Below are 25,818 nucleotides of genomic sequence, written 5' to 3' on the forward strand. Positions count from 1 at the left end.
CACACACACACACACACACCCACACACACACCCCCCCCAACAAAGACTAGCACTGTTTGGTAGAAGTTTCCCACATGAATGTTGGTGTATTTGCATCTGCTCCGTCACTGGGTATTTTTAAGCACTAGCTGTGTGCCATGTTGTTTAGGGAGTGCTGGGGGTGAGGTGAGATATAATATGTCCTTATCTGCTCGTATAAATGCAGGAATTTTTTTAAGTGATTGACCCGTTGGCATAGAGGGCAGGAGAAAGGCAGGTTGTTGAGCAGCATTAGCACATGGGCAAAGCCTTCTAATTACTGGAGTCATACTTACTTAAAGGCTAAAGATTTTATGTACAGTTTCCTCATTCATTCATTCTCTTTGCATTTGATAGTTTATATGTTTTTAAAGCAAGTGTGTCATATAGCTGTAGTAAAAGTGGGAACCTAGTTCCTCTCACCAGATTCATCATTTTTATGAATAAACATTTGTCACCTTGGGAAAGGCATATGAACATTATGTAAGCCACTCAAAATGTTAGCACCTCTGAAGATTATTTTTAACTTTTTTACAGGATTACAGATTACCTTTTCAAGTAACTTGTATGCAATTAATTTTACTTTTAACATAACATTGTATGGGATGCCTGTTATGTAAGAAATGCATTAAAATCTAATGTAATAACAATGATTTAAAATTAATATTGTTTAAATTTGTTTTGCAGGTTGGTTCATTTGAGCATAATCTTACAACTGATCTTCTAAACCATTTGGTATTTGTACAAAAAGTTTTTATGAAGGAAGTTAATGAAGTAATACAGAAAGTTTCTGGTAAGAGGAACTGACATTTGAGTGTAAAACCTACATTTTTTTTGGTCCAACATCAAAAAGTGTTATTGCCTTAAAGACTGAATATATAATTTTCTTTTATCCATCCAACAAATCTCAATTGAGCCAATTACATGTACAAGATGATATCCACGCATTCAGATTGGAGATGCTGCTGGGAAGGCAGAGCACATCAGTAGAATGCTTCCCTCTGCGCTCTAGATTCTGGTTCTGACTTTCCCCGGCTTCTTCAGGTGTTGTTTTCTGTATATCTGAAAGGCCACTGAAATGTCAGTAAAGATCACAGAACTGTGGACTGTGAAATGTGTGACTATAAAGGAATGACCCTTCACCCACAAAGCATGTTGAATGTCATTATTGCTTGTTGTCCTGCCTTTGTAGTCAAGAGGGCTCACCTAATATTGGCCAGAAGTGCAGTATTGAAATGGACCATGGCAGTCAGGGAAAGAAATGATACCTGGAAAATCGCTTTGTTGACCTCGGCCATTTTAGGGTCATTGTAGGAACCAGAATTTTGGTGGTGACTTCTCCACTTTTTAACCTCAAACCATAGCCAGTGGGCTGTATGTTAAACTAGCCCCATTATTACTGATTTGTGTTCTTTCTTTCTCCCCAGCTAGCTCTTAAGCCTCTTGATTTTTACCTCTAGCAAAATTAAGTATTAAATATCCTATTTAATGATTTAGTGGGATGCAAAAGTCATGACTAAGCTGTGATTAGTGTACTACTCACAGACCAGAATATTCAAAGGACTTACCATAGTCCTACAAGACACTGTCGATGGGCAAGCACTTTAATAATTAGTATTATATATATTCTCCAAGTCACATGTAGAGTATATCTTTGCAGTAGGAATGGAATCATTTTGATGGAAGATATGTACATACTGAATATAGATTAAAAAATCCATGCAGAAAGCTTTGCAGCAGCCCAAATTTCCTTAATTCTGTGAGATATAAGGCTTCCTAATTTTGTTGAGTGTGACTCAGAAACATCAGGGAATTGGGAAGTCATCTCCATGAGGGTATGAAGAACCCTATTGAGTTGTAAGATTCCCATACTGAGTGAAAAAATGTACTTTGTTGGTCAGCCTGAAGTTTTCTACAGAGAGTTGGCTAAAACCCCTTCTAAATGCTAGCCCCAGATTTTATCCTGACCAGCTTGCTGTATCATCAACATCAAAACATAATCTGTTTTGTGGAAACTGGTCACAGTGTTTCAAGATCATAAATTTGTGTTGTTTCAAACACAAGATATATCTTGGAGACTGATTTACTTATAATGTGATAACATGCGTACTTTAAAAATGTTAATAACTCAGGCTAGGGTCATATCTCACAGGGTAAGAAATGAAAATTTTAGTAAAGAAACTAGTGTTATTAATGTAAGCCTGTCATTGTAAACTGAAAAGATGATATCGACAGTTTGAAGCAGCACTTTTCTTTGCTTATAACCATTATGGAAATCAGCAGGAATGTGTCGAGTCTTTGCAGAGTGTGAGTGAGGTGGGAGAGCTCAATCTGAAGTCTAGTGCTGGTGGGAGGATGCAGAGACGGGCGCCCCAAGCAGCCTGATCCGGGCACACACTAAAGAGTGTGTTGCTGAGGCCCACTCATGAGTAATTACTAGGCATAGTACCCTTGGGCTGGGGAGAAACTGGCAGGGATAGTGTTTTTTGAGGCTAAAAGGAAATTTGGTCTTGAAATTGGTGTCCAAGTACAAGCATCCAAGCACCCCATCAAGCACATTAATGTGGATTATTTCAGCAGAAGGTATGAAAATAAAGTTAACATTAGCACTTACTTTTAAATGTTATTAAAATTTCATTATAATGAGGTAAGTGAGGGTTCCAAAATATGTGTGTTTAGCCTAGGTTAAAAAGGATAAAACAGAACCATGTTAAGAACCTGGAATCCAGAAGGTGTGTTGCCAAGGTATGAGAGTAGGTACCAAAGTGATAAGCATGTCTCACCAAAGCGTATGTAAATCTGCAGGTCCAGATGAGAAGCACCCAACTTTTTAAGAGAGCTAATCAAGGAACCCTGGGAACCTTTGAGAACATACTTCACTAAGGCATAGGAGGCAGGCGAGGTACCTGATGAAAGGAAAAATATGGTGCCAGACTTAAAGAAGGGTAGGAAGAAAAAGGAACTACCTGCCTGATGGCTAATGCAGAAACAGTAGCTGACTATATTTGTAGTCAATACAATCCATAACTCTTAGGAAAGATTTTAGTAACTTTGGAAAACAGTTTCTGTTAAGTAAGCTAATCTATTTGTCCAGATCTCTTATGCTAGCTATTAAATTAGTTTACTGAGTTAATAGCCAAAGCAATTGTAATTAATGTACCATATATGAATCTAGATTGTTTTATTGTACTGTAACTTGGAACAGAACTTGCCTGGCTCACAGAAAGTGATACTATATTTTTAAAGTAGTACATTTAAGAGGTTCGTTTTATCTGGAAATTATTTTAACTTTTTATTTATTATGAGGAAAATATAGAAGACATTTATTGCCAAATTAAGAATTAAAAAGCAAAAAGAATGACAGAGCCCAGTCTAATAATGAGTGTCCTGAAATGCTTACTTTTCTTCAGCCAACACATTCATTTGATTTATGGGACCGAGTACAAAAGGTTTTCATTTAAAATGATAGTTTGAAAAACACCATCTTAGCTAGCTTCTACTTGACCAAGAGTCTCTTGAATGACGTACCCCCATGGGACAAAGGGTGGGACAGCTGAGCCTCTGGCAGTAATGTTTAAAGGATCCTCAGTCATTCTGCCAGTCACCACCAGCAGTCTTTGAGCTGAGAGTATAAAGAGTTGCCTCATTAATAGAAACATTGAAGTCAGAAAAGTAGCATAGCTTGGTAAAATTGATGAGTTTGTTGTCTTTGTTTTTTTTTAATCGACTTAATTTGAAATGTCAGCAGAATATTTAAGTAGAAATTTCTAGCAGGCAATTAGAAATGCAGAACCAGAGCTCAGGATAGAAGTCAAGGCTGAAAATAGAGACGTGGGGGTTATTCGCATAGAATTGGTCATTGGAGTCATGAGTATAAGTGGGTTATCAGAGAGAGAGAATATAAAAAGTAAAATGCAGAAAACCAAATACAGATCTTTGAGGAAAACATTTATTAAAGAATAAAAAGGCACTATGAATGAAAACTAAAACTAGGATAATCTAATGGCATTGGAAAATTGGGAAAGCAGGATGGACTACAGTAGGGAAGATGAGAAAAGGCAGAGCTAAAGTAAATAAGATTTTTTGTAGTTATTGTTCAGTTGTTTCAGTCATGTCCATGTCTTTGTGACCCCATTTGGGATTTTCTTGGCAAAAATACTGGAGTGGTTTGGCATTCCCTTCACCAGCTCATTTTACAGATGAGGAAACTGAGGCAAACAGGGTTAAATGACTTGTCCAGGGTCGTACATCTAGGAAGTGTCTGAGGCCAGATTTAAATTCAGGAAGATGAGTCTTCCTGACTCCAGACCCAGTGCTTTATCCACTGCACCACCTAAATGCCCCAAATAGGATTAGTACCAATATAAAGGTGAAGTTCAAGAGATGCCATAGTTGGGGGTGGGGGAGGAACAGTAGAAAGGCAAATGGGAAATCATTTGGGATTAATGAGAATCCAGCAATGTGAGTCCAGTAAGGCAGGTGGAGGTGTCTGTACAGCATCTCAAATTGAAAGCAGTAGAAAAGAGATACATAGTAGAGGTAGTATCAGAGAGAACGAAGTGCAGAGAGATCTTGGCTGAAGGTGAAAAGGAGGCAGAAGGTAAGGATTCGATTCACAGAGATAAGGAGCCTCCCTACAGCCACAGAGACACATGTGCACACATATACTCATATGAGGACACACTGACATTTAACTACCTGTCACAATAGGAGGAAAACACTCTGAACAAGCACATTCTTGTGATATTTACACATTTTCAAAATAAACAGCAAGGCCACAGCTTTTGTGAGTAAATTGGTTCTTAGCTGGTCCTGTTTCCCCCTGATTTCATCCCTCCAATTGACTCCATCTCACTGATTCCCCCCTTTTTTGATCTCTCTGTGTTTGTGTGTCCTCACCATTCATTATATATGTATGTGTGTGTGTGTCTGCCTGCCTCTCATTTTTCTTTCTTTCTTATGTTTGAAAACTGGTGGGGTTTTGTTTTGTTTTGTTTTCTTAAATATTCAAGATTTTATGTTTCTTGCTCTTAGTTTCTAGTCAAGTGAGTGAAATTATTTATATTTCTCTTTTTCAAACCAATTAAAACTTTTTTTATATATGCATCCACCATTTTTTTTCTTGATAGGGAAAGCTTTCTGATCCCTAACATGCAATATCCCCACATAAAGTAAATAGCACATCAGATGTAGTAATATATTTGAAAGGTAATACCATTCATAGATAGTCATGTGGGAAAGTTTTCTCTTCAAAAGGTAAAGAAATGAAAGTTCAAACATGCTGCTGGATTATCATGACAGCCTTTAAATTCATAGTCAGGTTTGATTTAAACTATCAGATCCTATCTTGTGGCATTCAACAGCAAGTGGTAAAAAGATACAAAAACTACATATATTTTGTTTATTTTCCTATACAGGACTAGTTTTTCTTGCTGTATCCCTATCAGTGTCTTATTTTTTCTGCCTTTTTTCTTTCTGTATTCACTTGCTGTTTATATTAACATTGATATATAAGAATCATTTCTACACAAATGGTATTTTTATGTAGAAATGCTTAATCTGGACTTTCTTCTGAACTCAGTTCTTAATTACTTTAATAACATCCTTTATTTTTTAAAAAGAAATTAATACATGAAAAATTATTTCCATTTTATATTTTCCTTGAAGATTTAAGGCTGATCTCTAAATTAGAGAAAGCTTCCACTTATATATGACAAAATGACAAATAATTTGTCTGAGAAAGGGTAAGAAAATAAACATGTTAAATGGAATTGGAGTTGAATAGTTGAAATGAAAACATCCCCCAAGCCCTCAATCAGTTACTTAACATCTTTTAGGTGGGGAGCAGCCTATCCCTCTCTGGAATGAGCATGATGGCACAGCAGATGGAGATAAGCCCAAAATTCTCCTGTATTCCTTGAATCTGCAGTTTAAGGTAACGTGAAAAATATCTTTAATTTACTAATTTGCTATTTCCCAGATAGGAGAATAGGAATGTAATTTAAAGAAAAATTTTTTAGTTTGAAACGTTCAAGTGGAAATTATTTATGTTGGCTTATTCTCTTTAATTTTATCTCACATTCATTAAATAAAATATACATTCATGAATTTTACCCTGAAATCTGCTCGTATTTGTTAAGCTTCAGGAGACACAGGTAATTCTTTGGGGCTTCTCAAATGGATCTTAGGCTGGCTTTAAAGTGGGATTCTTTTCTTTGATATACATTGAGAGATTGCTCTTTGGTGGGTGCTATAGAGAAGTAAAAGTTGACTTCATCTTTTTCACCTTCTCTCAGGGCATTCAAGTTACAGCCACAACGCCTTCAATGAGAGCCGTGAGGTTTGAAACGGGATTGATTGAACTGGAACTCTCAAACCGACTTCAAACGAAAGCCTTGCCGGGGGGCAGCAGCTATCTGAAGCTGTTCGGTAAATGCCAAGTTGACTTAAATCTGGCATTAGGACAAATTGTCAAACATCAGGTAAGTTCAGGTTGGTGTTACTAGGTCCTCTGTAGGATATTGGTCTCTTTTATTGTCTTTACAAAAATACTTTACTGATTTTTTTGAAGTTCTTTGGATTTCCCATTGTAAATCTCGATGATGGTGCCACTGCTCCCATGCCTTCCTCCTGGACAGTGCTGCCTTCCTCTTCTTCATTGATTATTCCCAGTCTCATGGCCAGTGTCTACTCCACTGGAACCTTCATCAGTACCATCTAATGTTCTCAGGCTCTCTGTTCTTTAAAAACAGTAACAGCAACTTTCCTTCGCTCTGCCAAACACTCAAGCTTGCCTTCAAGCTCCCTGTTCGCCTTAACCGACAGACTTGCAGAAGAGTAGTCCACACTCTGCCACGACTTTGTGACCATCCGTACTGTCCTCAGGTTCCTTGCAGTGTGACTTCTATCCCCAAAACTATGGAAGTAGCCCTCCAAGGTCACCGTTATTCACTTCCTCCTTGATAAGGCCTTTTATTATTGTTTTGTTGATGTTTTGGCCAAATCTTCTCTCTTCTCTTCGCTAATATCTCTTCTTGCTTTCCAAACGTGGGTATTTGTCAGGGTTTTCTTTATATCCTCCTTCCTTTTTCCCCTTTAAAGCCCCTTTTTTGCCACTGTCATGCATCACCATGGCTTCAGTTATAGGGGATTTCGTGATCGGACCCCTGCATTTCGACTCAGAAGACCTCGATTCCCAGCTCTGCTACTGTTCTACCTCAGTAACCGTGGGCACTTAACTTGTCTTCGCCTTATTTTCTTAACTCATAAAAAGCTGAGGAACTCACACAGAATCTCAGAATCCCCACCCCTTCATCCTCCCTACACACTGGCCTACCCCCAAGTCCTTCCCTGTTTCACACACATGGTCATGAGGCTCTTATCTGTCCTGGTGGCTCTCCTCTGGATACACTATCAGTGCATCAGCCCCCGGGGCTGAGCCCAGTGCTACAAAGTGGTTGGACCAGACCAGAGCATAGTAGGACTAACACTTCTCAACCCGGCAGGGAGCCTAAGAACTCAGGGATTTTGCTAGCTGCTGTTGACTCATATTGAGTTTGTGGGCCACAAAAACCAGTAGATCTTTTTCAGACAAATTTCTGTCCAGCTATGCATCCTCTACCTCACACTTATAAAATTAACTTTTTTAATCTAATTGTAATATGTTATTTTTATCCCTATTAAATTTCACCTTATTAGATTTGTCCTTTTCTATACTGTCTGTCTTTTTGGCTTCTAACTAATTCAGCATATTAGCTGTCTCTCCTGGAGATTTGTATCATCTGCGTATTTGTTAAGGATGCCATCGAGGCCTTTATCCAAGTCAGTGATAAAAATCTCGGCAGCCCAGGACCAAATACAGAGCCTTGGGGCACTCTAGTAGAAACTTCATGGCATCCAACACCCTTGGAGTCAGGCCGTTCAGCCGGTGCTGAATCCTCCTCAGGGTGCTGTTGTCTAGTTTACTCTCTTGTCTTGTCCACAAAATGAGATTGAAAAGCTTTGTCAAATCCTGTGCCAGAATCTAGCTGAATTCTGCCCATTCCCTCTGCTCTGCCCTTCTCTTAACCCTGGCAGCAGGGTGATTTCTTTTTCTTTATTCCTTTCTTTCTTTCTTTGTCTCTTCCTTTCTTTCTTTCTAGTTTTCAACATTCACTTTTTTAAGATTTTGAGTTCTAAATCCCCCCTTCCTCAAAATGGCATGCAATCTGATATAGGCTATACATGTATGATCATATTAAACATATTTCCACATTAGTCATGTTGTGGAATCAGAACAAAAGGGAAAAACCATGAAAAAGAAAAAAACAACAAAAAAAGAGAAAATAGTATGCTTTGATCTACATTCAAACTCCATAGTTCTTTTATCTGGATGTGCATAGCATTTTCCATCATGAGTCTTTTAGAATTGTCTTAGATCATTACACTGCTGAGGAGAGCTAAATCTATCAAAATTGGTCATTGTACAGCGTGGCTGTTACTGTGTACAGTGTTCTGGTTCTGCTCACTTCACTCAGCATCAGTCCATACAAGTCTTTCCAGGTTTTTCTGAAGTCCTCCTGCTCATCATTTCTTGTAGTGCAATAGTATTCCATTACATTCATATACCGCAACTTGCTCAGTCATTCCCCCATTGATGGGCATCCTCTCAATTTCCAATTCTTGGCCACCATGAAAAGAGCCAGCAGGGTAATTTCTAACTTCTCTTCCTACTCTGCATGTTATAAATCTAGTGTAATCATTATAAAAATGACTCTGAACTCTTTACCTTCCACCACGGCTTATCCTGTGAACTGAAGGTCAGTGTTTCCAGCAGTCTACTAAACATCTCTCTCCACCCGTATGTCCTCAGAGACTTTAAATTCAGCATGTCCAAAGTTGACTCCTAGATTTACATTTTACAGATGAGGAAACTGAGGCTCATGGGGGTAAAGTAACTTAGCCAGGGTCACACAGCTAGTATCTACAATGGCACATGAACCCAGGTGCACCTAGCTCCAAGTCCAGCCCTCTCTTCACTAGACCTTGCTGCCTCATATCATCCTTTTCAGGCACCCAGGATTGAAGCCTCAGAGGCATCGTGTACTCCTTCCTCTCCCTCACATCCCTCAATCATTCTGGGGCCAAGTTCTGTTGATTACTTTCATGGGGTTTTTTTATGTCCAACCCCTGTTTGTTTCTACAACCCGGAATCTCAGTTGGCCATGCCTTCTGTCTCTCAGACCCTTATCTTTCATAGTTTCCAGAGTAATCACAGTTGTAATCACACAACACTTTTCTATGCAAAAGCCTTCAGAAACCATCTAGTCTTACCTGTTTTCTGACCAGACATTTCCTGTACAAAATCCTCGACAAATGGTTGTCATCTGGCATCTTCTGGAAGAGCTCCAGACCCGATGCAGAGTACATCTCATTGGGGTAGCTAGGTGGCACAATGGATAGAGCACCGGCCCTAAAGTCAGGAGGCGCAGACAAGATGCTGTCTGCATTGGCGGAGGGTGTTTCTTCACCTGGGAGGATCTTATATTCTGTTTCGAAATGTGTTTTAGGTTTATGAAGAAGCTGGTTCTGATTTTCATCAGGTCGCCTATTTTAAAACCAGAATTGGGCTAAGAAATGCCCTCCGAGAAGAAATCAGTGGTTCTTCAGACAGGGAAGCTGTGCTCATTACTTTGAATAGACCGATTGTTTATGCTCAGCCCGTGGCCTTCGACAGAGGTACTGTGAATTCCTTTATTATTGTAATTGAATTTTTTTATTTTCAAAATTCTGTCGGCACACTAAGTAAGGTTTCCATTTTGCTCTATCAGCTCTGATGTAGCCAGAGTCTGAAATGTAAGCATGCCCCAGTGATATTTCTTTGCATGTTCCCTTTATGGTTTTTTGCTCCAAATCTTTGTAAGAGTTCCATTGCTTTTTGTAGATGCGCCTACAATGTCCTACCCCCTCACCACTACCCCGCGTCCGTGTGCTCTCTCACTCTCTTCAGACACAGCCAGCGTGCTACAGGAGGCATTTCTTGTTGCTCCAGTGATGAGCACTCTGTCCTTCTTGTAATTCCTGTGTCTACACTGTGTGTCTACACTCTGAATTTACTGAATTTGTGTGTTTTCTCTATCCACTGGGTACAATGAATCAACACTCAGTAAGCATTCTTTTTTGTCAAGTTAGCAAACATTTAAACAAACCACTGTTGTAAAGACTGGGGATTCAGAGAAAGGCAGGAAGTGCTCAGAGGGCTCAGCCATCATGGAAGACAAAAGAGGATTTCACATTTGATCCTAGAGGTGATAGAGAGCCACTGGAGTCTCTTGCATGTGGGAGTGATACAGTCGGAGCCGCCCTTTAGGAGTGTTAGTCTCAGGGGCATTTGGAGGTGAGAGGTTTGAGTTGGATAACAAAATGTAGGTGATAATGGACTCCATGGAGGTTACTGAGCTCACCAAGCCAAGAGGGCCTTCCTTAGCCTGAGCTCTGGGGGGCACCCGTGGTCAGTGGCAGGACCTGGTGAGCGTTTGCCCTGTGTCAGTCACTGTACTATGCTCTGGGGATGTGAAAGAAAGTGGAAACCATCCCCGCCTTCCAAGAACTTACACTCCAGCGGAAGGACACTCATTCCCTGAAGAAAACTAACACTAATGCTGCCCGTTATTTGTAACGCTTTTTCTTCCTTCCTTTTCACCAGCTGTGCTGTTTTGGCTCAATTACAAGGCTGCTTACGACAACTGGAATGAACAGCGGATGGCCCTGCACAAGGACATTCACATGGCTACAAAGGAGGTGGTTGATATGTTGCCGGGCATCCAGCAGACTTCTGCCCAGGCTTTTGGGACGCTTTTCCTCCAGCTTACTGTTAACGATTTAGGAATCTGCTTGCCTATCACAAACACTGCCCAGGTACAAAGTCATGGGAGACCCCAGAGTCCAGTGTGGGAGTATTATTGTGACCTTTGTTCATACTGTTAGGTTAGGTTAGTGCCACATACCAGTATAGAGGCACGGCTCTAGAATGGATGGAAAATCACAGTTTGAGTGAAACTTGGCCATCGATTCTTTTGATGCTATGGAAGAGCTCCTTAAAGTTTGGCAAAATTATGTGTGATAAATGAATTTATATCAAGGGACTTAATTTTAAAACATAATGACTTCCCAATTTAAAGCTACTTTGAAGTTAACATTCCTATGCTTAGGCCTTTCTAAAGTTTATTTCTTTCAGTCTCCCAGGAGCAGAAATAAAAATGGTGCTCCCTTTTTGCCATGAGGGCTGAACTTGTAAGTTATCTTTCTTTTCTCTCTTGCGTCTTCCTTATTTGCAGTCGAATCACACGGGTGACCTTGATACTGGCTCTGCTTTGGTATTGACCATTGAGAGTACTCTCATCACTGCCTGCTCTTCAGAATCCCTCGTTAGTAAAGGTCACTTCAAAAATTTCTGTATCCGCTTTGCCGATGGCTTTGAGACAACTTGGGATGACTGGAAACCAGAAATTCGTGGGGATCTTGTCATGAATGCCTGTAAGTTCCTTACTTTTCATGGGGGTTTGAGCTTAAAGGAAGAAAATGAGTCCCTCATGTGGAAACCAGGTGGTCATGGAGAGAGAGGTACACGTTAACATTCTCTGCTGAAAAGGAGCTCTTGACCAAATTGGGTATGAAGAGGTTTTTAAAGCTATTAAAATGCAAATTAGGTATGTGGAATTGCATGTGAGAACACCATATATTCTTGTCTGAGGACAGTATTCATCCCTCTTCCTTGATTTCATATAACAGTTGAAAAAGTGTGCATGATTAATTAGCAGTCAGAAGTTCCAGCACTCAGCAGACAGTCATATGAGTCTGTCGCCCTATTTAATTCTACTTTAGGTATAAACACCGACTTTCCCAATTTGTGATTTCAGTGGCATATTATTTTAAGTATGACTTGGAGGGATTCTCACATTTCCACAGTATTTCCCAGGATGAGGAACAAATGAGAATTGAATTCTTGAAATCTGAATTTTATAAGTGCAGAAAGAAACCATAAAGATCATCGAGTTAAACACCTTCACTTTTACACTTTAGAAAAATGAAACCCAGAGAGGAAAAGCGATTTGCATGAGGTCGCCCAGCACCCACTTGTCAGGGTTCTTGTAGGTCATATCTGTAAAGCACTGTGCAGACCTTAACACACTAAGTGAATGCTAAGTATCCTCATCGTTAGTATTTATAGTTAGTGGTTTGGTTTGGTTTTAGACAGTCAACTTTCTAGTGAGAGTCTAAGCAAAACGTCTTACCACAAGGTTAGTCTTGGTGTCAGAAAAGCTTATGTAATGTGGTTTTGTTTTCTTGGTCTCTAGGCGTGGTGCCTGATGGTACTTACGAGGTCTGCTCAAGGACTACTGGGCAGGCAGCGGCCGGTAAGGTGACATCTCTTTTGTTACTCGGGCTCTTAGTAGAATTTTGTCTTGATCTCATCTTCATGCTTCGTTAGTTAAACTCATGTTGCTGATGTTGTTTTTGAACTTGCCTATTATGTTATAACATGAATATCTTTCCAGATTTTAATTCCTTCAGTAAATGCTTACTGAAAAGCTAGTCAAGTTCTGGGTCAAGTGCTGTGCTGGAGATTTAAAAAATGAATAAGCCATTCCTTGTTCTCAGAAAGTTTACAATCAAAAAAGGGAGCTAAGACACAGACAAATAACAACAATACAAAGTAGTATGTGATAAATGCCAAATATAAAGTTCTGTAGTAGTTTAGAGGAAGAAAGAATAGCCTGACTGGGGATACCAAGGAAGACTTCATGGAAGAGAGGTGGAAATCTAAAAGTGGAATCACTAGGTCAAAGGTCTAAGTGTTTTTATAACTCTTACTGCCTAATTCCATGTTGCTTTCCAAAGATTCACAGCTCTGAATAATCAAGAGCTGCTGAGTTGGTGAGAGCATATATAATAGTAAAAGCGAAAGGACAATTTGCAGCTAGATTTTGGACTGACTTGGTCATCCTGAGGAAAGATAAAATGAGAGATTTGTAAAGCTTTTTGCAAACCTTAAAGAGCTGTGTAAATAATCCCTATTAGTATTAGCATTAAATTTGGACTTTATTTAGTAAGTAATGTGGTACTGAGGTTTCCTGAACCAGGGCCATGCTTTAAGAAAATTCTCTTGTTCTGGGTAGCTGGGATGAACAAGAGGGTGGAGTCAGGGCATCTGTCTTCTGGGAGCGGTACGGGTTTGAGGTAATAATGACCTGAGCTAGGGAAGTCTGATGTAATAATCATAATGTAATTGTATGAGTCTTGTTATAGTTAAGAGGCACCATTTGATGTAATATGCAGAGAGGTAGCCACAGAGCCAAGAAGACCTGGGTTAAAATCCTGCCTCTGACACATCCTGGCGCTCCAACCTCTCTGTGCTCTAGGCAACTCCAAGACTTATTTTTTTGCAGAAAACGTGCCAACCTGCAGTTGGCAGATGGAGTCAAAGAGATACGAAAGCACCTAAGTTGGGGACTGTTTGCATTTGAAGCTGTAAGACAGTCCAAATTTGTATGTTTAATTTTCAAAGACAGCACAGAATGCAGTACATAATATTGACTTTTTCCAGTCAATATGGCCAGTAAACTCGGCTGTGGTGCACGTACCTGTCGTGTCTTTTTTTCATTCGTCCTGTTATTTATATTCGTGTTGGTAAAACCTGCAAAAACTGCATCTTCCTTCCCTCTTTGAACAGAAAGTAGCAGTGCAGGAACCTGGACACTCAATGTATTGTGGAAGATGTGTGGAATTGACGTCCACATGGATCCTAACATTGGGAAGAGACTGAACGCTCTCGGAAACACCCTGACCACCTTGACAGGAGAGGAGGACGTGGATGACATTGCCGACCTCAGCTCAGTGAATATCGCAGATCTGTCGGATGAAGATGAAACAGACACCATGTCGCCCACTGTGCATGCTGTGAGTCACCCCAGTTGTGCTGGGATGGGACAGTGCTGGCTCTGGGTCATCAGCCGTAATGCGCTCGATACCACGGAGCCGTCTGCTCATCTACTTGGCGTTTCTGCTTCCCGAGGCCTTTGGGTCTCCCAAAGGGAAAACCCAAAGTCAAAAAATAAGTTTCTATCTGTAGTGTCAAGTTATTAGGATTCATTAGCTAAATTTAAAAAATCATGCTGTTCTCATTCTGATTTTAACAGAATGGATTTTTAGAATAATTAGTGTGGTGCCATGAAATTGCTTTTGTTCCCAGGAAAGAGGGAAGAAGCTAATTGTGCTGTTTATCATTTAGAATTCAGGTGGAAGTTCAGGATGTGGAGATGGTGACAAGCTCACCTTTGGGCAGCGCCTTGTAAATCACCTGCTGGGACTGACGCCCCACGATCAGCACTCTTCTGTCCCTGTAGAATATCTGTTTGGATCAGAGATGGGTGCTGCCTTTCAGTCCAGCCAGAAACATACGAAAGCATGCAGGGCTCACTCGTGGGGAAACGTAGGTGGTAATTCAAGAGTCTGAGTGAAGACGATCAGACGTAGATCACAAATAAATCACTAATCAGCTTTCTCAGTAGATTCCCCTGATTCTGGCATGCTCTTTCTGATTTGAGGTGTTAATTTTGTGTTAGTCTGGTTATACTTTTTCGTATTGGGTGAGGCCTTCACAAATGCGGGTTTGATTTTTCAGGAAGTTGTAGATTATCGAAGGCAAGGAGCGTCTTGTACCCAGTCGGGAGAACTGAGAGGGAGGAAGATGATGAAGCGCATTGTGGACATCAGGGAACTGAATGAACAGGCCAAAGTAATTGATGATCTCAAGTACGTGCGGCTGGTTGGCGTTGTTTTAATTGGTTATTCCTGATTCTGGAAAGAGTAGAATCAGACTCTCTGTCATGGAAAGGACTTTGAAGATGCAGTTGCTCAGCCCCTTTCTTTTACAAATGAAGAAACCAGTGAGGGTGCCAGGAGGTTCAGAGACTTGTCCAGAATAACACAACTAGTAAATTGAGATCCAGGGATTAGAACCCAGGTTTTTTGACTCTTCCACCAAATTACTTCGTTGAAGACATTACCTCTCTCTCTTTTTTCCCCCAATATATTTTTATTTACTTCATTAAATATTTCTCAATTACATGTTAAAAAATTTTTTTAACATCTATCTTTTTAAAATTTTGATTTCTAAATTCTCTCCATCTCCTCCCCTCTTCTTGAAAAGGCAAGCAGTTTGATACAGATTGTACATGTGAAGTCATGCAAAACGTATTTCCATATTAGCCATGTTGCAAAAGAAAACACAGACAAAAAAATAAAGAAAATGAAAAATGTGTGATTTGATTTGCATTCAGACTCCATCAGTTCTTTCTCTGGAGGTGGATAGCATCCCTCAGAATTGTCTTGGATCATTGTATTGCTGAGAAGAGCTAAACCATTCACAGCTGATCATTGTGACATTGGTGTTACTGTGCACAGTGTTCTCCTGGTTCTGCTCATTTCACTTTGCATCAGTTCATTTAAGTGTTTCCAGGCTTTTCTGAAACCATCCTGCTCATCATTTCTTGTAGCACAATAGTATTCCATTACATTCTGTGTTACGGTTTGTTTAGCCATTCCCCAGTTGCTGGGCATCCCCTTGATTTCCAGTTCTTTCATCTCGCAATAATGATTAGCAATTATGTAGCACTTTAAAGTTTTCAAAGCCTTATGTTTGTGTATATCCATGTACATGTACATATATGTGTACATTGTATAAACATGTACATATATGCATGCAAACATATGAGATAGGTGCTATTATTCCCATGTTATAGATGAAGAAACTGAAGTATACAGAGGCTAACTTAGTCAGGGAAGGCAGATTTGAACTCAGGACTTCCTCCAAGTCTCGTACTTTATACAGATACAGATCTTTGCAATACATAGCTCCTATTACTGTTATCCTTTAAATTTCCCAATATCATAGTTCTCTCGTTAGGTAAAATTCTCAAGCCTGTGACAATGGTTGCCCAAGAATGGGGCACAGAAAAGTGAGCATAATTTTTTATCCTTCTAATGCCTATTTAATGGTGTCCTAACTTGGGATGCCTAGTCCGTCAGGAACGGAGAGAAATTATCAGACCCAAGGGAAATATGCTCTTCATGAAGATGAGTGTGTCCTTCACCTCTGTGCACTAGAAATGTGTTGTTAACTGCCCGGCAAATTAAAGGCTGTTCAGAAAACTCCATTTCACTTTAATTTGCTAGATACTTATCAAAAGGAGAAAGTGGAAAGCATCCCCTCCTTTTGTAAGTGCTTTACCAATAGTAAAAATATTTATTGCACTGGTTTTTCTTCCAGAAAACTGGGTGCAAGTGAAGGAACCATAAACCAAGAAATTCAGCGATACCAACAGTTAGAGTCTGTTGCAGTGAATGATATTCGTAGAGATGTCCGCAAAAAGTTGCGACGATCCAGCATGCGGGTGAGTAAATGTTTAAGAAACTTTAAAAAAAAGAAACAAAATATTCCTAAACTTTTAAATATATTGAAGGAACAGGTGATTTTATAAAGTAAATAGGTGTATTATGAACTAGGTAATTTCTGGTTCTGGAAAAAAATAGGTTTTTCTGTCCCAGATGGGAATGCCATTGTTTCTGCGGCATCTTAGTACCATTATCTCACTCAGGTGGTATTCCCCGCATTGGCTTTCTCATCTGTGTTCTTCCACAGATCCACCATAGGATCCACCCAACATGGTGGAATCCTTTTTCTAGCCTCTTTTCTGAGATTGTGTGGTTACCAACGAGACATGCAGCCTTGTCTTTCTGTTGTCTTTCCTTCCCACTGCGTTCACTGCCTTCCTGCTCTTTTAAAGATACCTTTCTTCAGTGATGCCCCTCATCCCTCCTCCTTACAAGCCTTCATTGAAAACGTGCTCCAACCTGTTTGCAGTCACCCTCTATCTCTCCTTTGTCCTTTGGGCCATCCACAACTTTAATTCATCAGAGATTTGGGTGTTTCAAGGTTCATATCTAGGAAAATGTTTGTATTAAAGAGATGGTTTTGTGCCAAGATGGGGCTCAGGATCATCCCAAGCACTGGGCAGAGTCTCATATGTCATTAGGCCTGCTCTCTCCTTCTTAAGTACAACCTAAAAGCTTGTATTCCAAATAGGTGTACTAATTTAATTCATAGCCCTTTCAGCTACAGAGTAGAATCTGAATTATTCATGTAGTTTTTCCTGTGTGCTTTCATTAAGCTCCCACTCTGTGCCAGGTGCCATCTTGGGCCCCGGTGATACAGGGACAAAAAAATGAAACCATCTGTGCTCTGAAGGAGTTTACATTCAGTCTGGGGAGACAGCGTGTACATATATAAATATATGCCAAATAAATGCAAAATAAACACAAAGTGATTATGGGGATCAGGAAAGGCTTTATGTAGAAAGTTGTGTTTGTACTACCCTTTGGAGAAAATGAGGGATTCTAAGGAAGAAATGAAAAGGAGTGCACTTGAGATGAGGGGAGACAGCCAGTACAAAGGCGTGAAAACAGGAAGTGGAGAGCAGAAGGGGAGTAATGTGCAAACTCCCTGGAAAGGTAGTTTTGGGCCACACTGTGAACGGCATTAAAAGCCAATCAGGAATTTATCTTTTGTCCTAGAGGCAGTAGGGTGCTACTGGTGTGTATGGAAGAGGAGAGGGTCATGGTCATATCTGAGCTTAAGGAAAATCATTGTAGCAGTTGTGTGGATGAGGGTTGGAGCACAGAGACCCTTGAAGCAGAGAGACTGCTGGGGAGTAGATTGCAAAAGCCTGGGAGGAAGATGATGATGATGGCCCGCACTAAAATTGTAGCTCTGTTAGTAAAGAGGAGGGGTCAGAAACCAGAACTGTTGTACAGGTAGCAATGGAGTCCGAGGTAACACAACTGTAAATCTGGGCTTCTGGAAGAATGGTGGTGACCTTGACAGAAAGGGAAGTTCAAGAGAGAGCTCTTTGGAGGGGAAAGATAATTTAATTCAGTTTTGGACATGATGAGTTGGAGTTGTTTTGGGAACACATAGTTTAAAATTTCTGGCAAGCAGCTAGAAATACATTAGTCACACATCTTTGGGACCACAGGAGAGAGATTGAGGACAGACTGATCTGGGAGTTATGGCATAAAGAATAAAGTTAAACCCATGTGAGCTGATGAGAAAAGACTACAGGTTAACTCCAGCTTATCTCAGCTCGGTCTTCTCTACATCGAGGCCATAGCAGTTAATACAAACACTCCCACTTCAACCTCCCATGCCACTCACTCTTCCCAACCCCTCAAGTGGCAGTCTTCACCTTTTACTGCACCGAAAAAAAAATGAGGCCATTTGCCAAGAGCTCTTTCTTCTCCCTTCTTCCTCATCCCCAATCCAGCTGACACGATATGCTCCTTTATGCCAGCCTCAGAGGATGACACCAAGGCCAGCCCCTCTTCATGTACCCTTGATTCTAACCCCTCCCGTCTTCTTTAGCAGATTGCATCTGCCATTATCCTCATGCTTTATAATCTTCTGTCTTTACTGACTGTTTCTCTGCTGCCTACAGACAGAGCCAAATCTTCTGTAGCCTTGAGAGATCTTCACGTCATCCTATCATCCTACCTTCCTCTCTTTCCTTCTCAGTTAAACTTGAAAAAGCTGTCTCTCCTCTGTGCCTCCATTTCTTCTCCTTTCTCTTGTAAACACTCTGTAGGCTGCCTCCCAACCTCATCATTCATCTGAACCTTCTCTTTCCAAAGTGCCCAGTTAAGTGCCAAATCTAATGTCTTCTTAGTCTTCCTTCTTGGATGCGGTTGGACACCTCTTCCTGGGCTTATCTCCTTTTCTGGATTTTTGTACACTCTCTTGTTCTTGTGATGATTAAAAAAGTTCAAGAAACATTGTTTCTGAGTAATTTAATTATTTTATTAATAAGGCCAGCAGGTTATTAACAAAAAGATAGTCGTTTGGCTGTCTCTCTTAGACCAAAGACCTAATGGTGGTAGGATCACAATTTATCCGTCCTTCCAAGAGGACATGTTAACTGAGGGATGCCTAATCACCTCTGATTGGTTAATCAAATGGTAGGTGGGCTGTCACGGGGTGCGTGACTTAGGTCTCTCAAATCTTGGTCAAAGAGCCTTCAGTTTCCATATCACCTGTCTTGATAATAGGGAGAATCAACATTTTCCCAGGACCTGTCTGAGCAACCACAATGAGCAGGAAAACACCCATTAGCCCAAACTTAGAATGTCCCGAAAAATCTAGTTGTAATAGCTATTCTATCTACTGTACCTGTAATTCTCCCTCCTCACCCTTCCTCCTTGCTTTATGGCTTCCTTCAAGTCCCAATTGCTGGGACTTTTCCCCTAGTCCTTCTTAATCTTCATACCTTCCCACTGAGATGACGATTTATCTCGTATTTAATTATTATCCCTACACGGATGACTCTCAGATCTATTTATCCAGCCCTTATGTCTCTCCTGAGCTACTTACAGTCACACATCCCCAAATGCCTCTTGTGTATCTCAGCCCAGGTGTCCTATAGGCATCTCAAATTCAGTGTGTGTAAAACAGAACTCCTCTTTTCTCCTCCACTGTCCCCTCTTCTGAACTTGCCCATTACCGCTGAGGATACCCCATTCTTCTGTCCCCCAGATTCACAGCCTTGTTGTCATTATTCCCAAATCTTGTTTCTTCAAAGTCTAAAGCATTTCTTGTCGACATCTGCTTACTCCCCTCACACGGCTGCCACCCTAGTTCAGCCCGAGATCATGAATAACCTCTCTCTTGGATTTTGGCAGTAACCTTCAGTTGTTCTCCCCGGCTCAGGTCTCTCCTCACTCCCAGTCCACCCTCCCCTCAGCTGGCAAAGTGACTTTCATAAAGGGTAGGTCTGACTGTGTCACGCTTTTTCTTCTCTCTCCTGCCTTGCCTCGCTCACCCCTCCTTGCAGTCACACTGGCGCATTGCTGATTCGGAGTCCTGGGGGTAACCTTGGTTTGAGAGAACTGTACTTTTCCCACTCAGAGCTGTAGTTCTTGAGCTCCTGTTGGAGTGTTTCCAGTTTAATTAAGCTGCCCAAGATGACACCATCAGCTTTTTAAAATTATCAGTAGACCCTGTTAATAGACAAATAGACACTATTAACTCTTAATCAGAAACTTTTACCGAAGAGAAAGCAAAACACGAATAATCACAAACTAGCATCCCCTCATCCCCCTCCCCCCAACCCTGAGAATTCATAGCTCATCAAGGAGATTAAAAATGAGAGGAAGGCCATTTTTTATTCACTTATCCTCTTACCCATTTTTTTTTCCTTGTCCTCTACCCTCTATCCTAGGCTTACAGGTGGTATATTGTGATACTATTTAGCTTTGCTGATTATATTTGGGAATTGTCCTATATTGTATTTTCATCAGCTTTTCACTTGTTCATTTCTTACTCCTAAGCAGCTGAACCTTAACTCTCTGAGTAGAGAATATGATTCCTGGAGTGTTTCTATTGTAACAAAATTCTACTTCTTAGAATACAGTGGAGTCATGTGTCATGAAACCTGTAGTCTTCATTGACCATCTTTTTTGTAATTTTTAAAAATTCACAGCAGTGCATTACAATGTCTGTATTTTATCACTGATTAGTCTTGAAAATAATAAGTAGAATTTCATTCTTTATGTTAGAAAAAAATTTTAAGTAATCAATAATTTACAAAAATGCCGTTTTGTATCCCTTTTATCAGGCTGCTTCCCTGAAGGACAAATGGGGTCTAGGCTATAAACCCAGTTATAGCCGGTCAAAAAGTATTGCTGCTTCGGGAAGACCACCTCTTAAAAGAACAGAAAGAGCAAGGTAATGGATTGAAATAGATGAGAAGAATTGATGGGTTAGCTAATAAAATTGTGGTCTCCTATAATAGATTATTGACTTGAACTGTGCCCTCTCTTCCCCTCTTAAAATCTCTTGGTTGTGCTCCAAGAAGTAAGGGAAAGCATAACCTTTTTTCATATGGATAACAAGATATTTGATTAGACAAATAACGGTACTGGTGTTTGTTGCCAAATTTTAAAATGAAATTTATAGTGTTATGTATCAAGTGCAACAGGACCTGAAAATGAGTGTTTTAAACTGATAGGCACCAGAATGTCTAGTTCAAGAACAATTTATGGCTAGTTTATTGAGAGATATCAGAGGAAACTCAGATGTATTTTTAGTCTTTATGTCTATCTACACACAGAAATACACACAGTTATTGCTGCAATAGATATGCTATCCAAAAGGAATATATAAAGTAATACATGTTCTATCTAAAAGGAAAACTTGAATATTCCTGGAGTGAAATGGTAAGATTAGCATCATCTTTTTTTAAGTGAAGCAAATGTGGATGGTTTGTAGTCTGGCTCTATAAAATAACAAGGTTTAGCATGATGTAAAGAGCTCTAGGGCTTTTATGATTTAGTTTCTAATTCTTGCTCCATCTCTGATTACTATTATGACCACGAGGAAGGCAGTACTTCTAGGTCCGTGTCCCATCTGTAAAAGGAAGTGGTCGGGCTAGGTGATTATTAAGGTCACTTCTAGACCAAACTTTCTCCAAGTGTCTGTTGATTCTTGTTGAAGTGATAATACCAAAATGAAATCAGTGAATGATGCCAACTTTGAGGCCTAGAATGGTAATGTAGTTGCCTGTCTACTTAGTAAATTTCAAGTAGAAAATTCTAGTATTTAATGTTTGTCTCTTTTATATCCGGCTTACAGTTCTCGATTGGGAGAAAATGAGGACCTCCCAGAAATCCGTGTAGATGCAGCATCTCCTGGACCCAGAGTAACTTTCAATATCCAGGACCCAGTAAGAAAAATCTTACATGTTATCTGTTAGAGCTAGGAACAGTTTGATAGCTTTTGGTAATTTCAGTGACAATTTAAAAACAAGAATAGGCCATTTTAAGAGGCACCCAACAGAGTATAGGCCAAAGGTTCTCAGACTTTTTTGAATTCACAGAGATCAACTTGGACAAATATTCTGCAGTCCATATAACTTACCTGTTTCCATTTGTTAATACCAAAAAACAGTTCACTAAAATTATTGAGAGAATTGGATTTGTTTATGGCAAGGTGGGGTTTGGTTCCTATGAAAAACCACAGTTTCTTGACAGAAACACAAATAAAGTCTGTCATATTATAAACTAATACTATGAGATATTGGCTAATAGACCACTAATAGTCTTTAGGAACCCGTTGAAAACTAGTCTGTGATAACTACCAGTTAGCAAAAATTTTTTTTCAGTTGGTGAACTTTTCTTTTAGGTAAATATCCACTTCAGGCTATGATAGCTTTTTGCTTGATTACTTTTGTGTTATCTGCGTTGTCAGAGGTTAGTAGGTATGTGACTTTCAGAATATAGATCCAGATGAAGAAGTAAAGTTAATTCGGGGTCAACATGAATGTCATCCAAGTGACCTTCTACTGCATGTGAGAATTGAGGCTAAGATCTTTGTTTCATTCTGATCATCATGCGTTTTATGAAGTAACTGCTGTTTTCATTTTATGAGTTTTGTTAATTTCTTTCTTTGTCATTTTAATTAAGTTGAATAATACAGTTTGGGGAAATGCACAACAATCCCGATGTCCAGGGGAAGTGTATTTTAAGGTACTGGTAAAAGAACACAAATTATGCTATAAACCTAATTAACTTTCCGCAAAATCTGTTTTCAAATTATCTTCCTCTTATTTCAGACTAAACTCAGATTTTAAAAAAAAACTTTACAAAGAATTTTTAAATTCCTCTAATAATTTCATGTGTACGTGACACCATGTATAATTTGTTTAGGACACACACATAGGAAAGTACTTAACAGCTTTTAAAATTTTTTAATATTAATTTAATATTTTTGACGTTAAGCATCCCTCCTTTTAATTTTTATGATTTACAAATCAAGGACTTGAATGAATATAAATTTTGAACCAAAAAATGGGAGCAAATTATACCAGTTTGCTGAATCCCTTACTAGACCCAATTGCCATCATCATCACTAACTCCTTCAACCCAAGGCAGAAAAAAATCCATCTGTAACTTCGTCCATAAGCCCTGAGCCACACAGAGGTTAAGTGACTTGCCCAGTATGTCATCTAGCTACAATAGCTATATGTCATAATTGCTATAATGGTAAACAAATATTTATATAACACTTACTGTGTGCCAGGCACTGTGCCAATAAGAGCTTTACAACTGTTACTTCACCTCATCTTCACAGTAGCCCTGGGAAGTAGGTGGTGGTATTATCCTCATTTTACAGATGAGGAAACTGAGGTAAGCAGAGGCTACGTGACTTATCCAGGGTCACACAGGTAGTAAGCGTCTGAGGCTGGATGGAATTGGACTCAAATCTTCCTGACTCCAGGTCCAGTGCTCTATTTGTGGTGCCACCTGGCTGCCCCTTGTCAGTATCAACGGGTCCAAATTTCAACCCAGTTCTTCTGACTATAAACCCAGAGTTATCCACTACCTTGCTCCCTTTTGTACCAATGATAAATATCACAGTACCAAATGTAACCTTCAAAATAGACAGACTTTCAACATACGGAGAGACCTGGCAGGAGAATTTAAAACAAGGTGGGACCAGAACAGTGTGTCATCACCCTCATCTGATATGTTGAATAAATCTACCGGAAGATGAACTTAGAGTCTAATAAGTCTTTTTTAATTATAAAGGGCAGTTATCTTACTTACCCACTCAATAGTCCACAGAACATTTAAACATAAAAGAGTAATAGCCAGATAGCTAGTTGTACTCTGACCATTTCTATTAACTCCATCCATCAGTCATCCATAAGAGAATAATAATAAATGTAAAAGAGTGATAGCAGGATAGAGACTTGTCCAAGAAGTTTTTAATATGAACTCTGTCAAAAGAGATAAGAACAAAATGAGTAATGGTTAATGAAGTGAGCATTAAACGTGACTCTTCCCTTTTGTCTGATAAACGAAGTGAGATCATACAGCTGTTAGAGGGTAAAGTCAGGTCACAGAAAAGCAGAATGACTGTAAAATCCCATGGTTATCGACAGGGGAAATAAAACAAACTGTGTTTAAAAATTATATCAATTTAGAGCCAGAAGAGGCCTTTAGATATTATCTTGTCCAATTCAAATGTTATGCTTGTATCATTATATATATATACATAATATATATTATATAGATACATTTATATAGATGTATGTGTATGTGTATTATATATAATATATAGTATATACATATGAGATTGTATATTACATTTATAGGGTTTCCCAAAGATCTTAGTGTAGTTTTAAGATTAAATGTTTATATATGCATACATATATGTGTGTATATACATAAAACATATATATACACACATATATGCATATACATGTTTGTGTGTATATCCATCTCTCTATATCAGTGTATGTGCTTATGTATATAAAAGCCTCACATTTAAAAAAACTTAAATTTATTTGAACCACAAATAAATAAAATAATAAATAAAAATCAAAAACTTAAATAAAAAACTCAAATGAGCTACAAGAATTTGTTGGGTCTGAATAGAAGTGATGGTTCAAGATTTTGCTTCCAAGTAGAAATATGCCCTATCTGAAGAACATAACATACATATATCTAAACATGAAAATAGTTAATTTAATAATGATTTGTATCACAAAAGCTCTCACAGAGTTCTTTTAAATGGTGAGCTTCCAAATGAATATAAAACACGATTTTGTGTACAAAAACACAAATTTAGACTTCTGTTCAAGAGCACACGTCTTATAAAGTGAGGTCCACCTGCATCTTAGGATGGTTTGAATTCACAGTGATGCCAGTCCATCATTTAATCAGTAAATGCCGTGGAGCAGTTCAGATTTCTGATAGATGTGAACATTTTTAAGTTTTATAAATATTAAGCTACACAACTACTTGACTACTTTTTTTTTTCAAATGTTGATTTTATATTTACCAAAAAACATTTAAAATTACTACCGTGAGATTACCAAAAATTCCATAGTAACACTGCATGCTCTTCTTTCACTAATTCACCCTTCTGTATTTCTTATTTACAAGTGATTATATACTTATACTGTTGCTTCTGCATGTCTGACTTTTGCTTTAGTTTAAAAATTAGCATTTTCCATTTGTCATTTATTGACTTAAGGCAGATTTTAAGTTCGTTTACTTGAGAATGCAGTGATAAAACATTGCATTGTCCTCCCTCTTTTAAAACATGTACAGTGTCTCAAAAGTTTTAATGAAGTTTTAAGCTTTAATAAATATTAAAGATAATACCTGGTAAATTGAGACACACACGCATATATATGCATGTGTGTTTGTGCATGTATGTAAACACACTCGTTTCATGCATTCATAAGGCTGCTGGTTTTTTCTAATCAAATTGAGGAACTTTAACTTGCAAAGATTTGTCATTGAGAAATGTGTGAATATTAATAATGTATTTTTGCCACCAGTTTCCTGAGGAAACAGAATTGGACCTTTTGTCAGTAACCATTGATGGGCCATCACAGTACTCGTCAACCAGTGAAGGATCATGCTCAGTGTTCAGTTCGCCGAAAACTCCAGTTGTCTTCTCACAAGGCATTCCTTTCCAAAATGAAGAGGGGAGAAGGGATGATAGTTTGTCTTCTTCCAGTGAAGATTCAGAAAAAGATGAAAAGGAAGATGACCATGATAGGGAAAGGCTTTATTTTTACAGGAAACCCTCGTAAGTAGTTAGACGTTTATTTTTATTTTTCAAAAAATATTTCTAGCACTTATGATACAGCCCTAAGAGTGTATGTGAAAATGTGGAAGTCTGGAGTTGCATAGTTA

General features: G+C 39.1%; 1 protein-coding gene across 7 annotated transcripts in view; it reads left to right on the forward strand.

Moving 5' to 3' along the window:
- The window catches only part of KIAA1109 (KIAA1109 ortholog), a 197,807-nt gene that overhangs the window by 133,377 nt on the left and 38,612 nt on the right, over positions 1-25,818 (forward strand). For 4 of the 7 annotated variants that reach the window (XM_027853674.1, XM_027853678.1, XM_027853677.1 and 1 more), the window contains 15 exons: positions 706-811; positions 5,856-5,953; positions 6,315-6,500; positions 9,567-9,735; positions 10,703-10,914; positions 11,334-11,532; positions 12,354-12,413; positions 13,730-13,956; positions 14,288-14,488; positions 14,681-14,811; positions 16,328-16,451; positions 20,724-20,833; positions 21,740-21,830; positions 22,570-22,632; positions 25,458-25,711. In XM_027853674.1, the coding sequence (XP_027709475.1) occupies positions 706-811; positions 5,856-5,953; positions 6,315-6,500; positions 9,567-9,735; positions 10,703-10,914; positions 11,334-11,532; positions 12,354-12,413; positions 13,730-13,956; positions 14,288-14,488; positions 14,681-14,811; positions 16,328-16,451; positions 20,724-20,833; positions 21,740-21,830; positions 22,570-22,632; positions 25,458-25,711 (2,231 nt within the window). The remainder of the gene's footprint in view (positions 1-705; positions 812-5,855; positions 5,954-6,314; positions 6,501-9,566; positions 9,736-10,702; positions 10,915-11,333; positions 11,533-12,353; positions 12,414-13,729; positions 13,957-14,287; positions 14,489-14,680; positions 14,812-16,327; positions 16,452-20,723; positions 20,834-21,739; positions 21,831-22,569; positions 22,633-25,457; positions 25,712-25,818) is intronic. The other 3 variants (XM_027853679.1, XM_027853680.1, XM_027853681.1) reach the window with 3 other exon arrangements.

This window comes from Vombatus ursinus, unplaced genomic scaffold (genome assembly GCF_900497805.2).
Source record: "Vombatus ursinus unplaced genomic scaffold, bare-nosed wombat genome assembly UNPS02010193.1, whole genome shotgun sequence".
NCBI lineage: Eukaryota > Metazoa > Chordata > Mammalia > Diprotodontia > Vombatidae > Vombatus > Vombatus ursinus.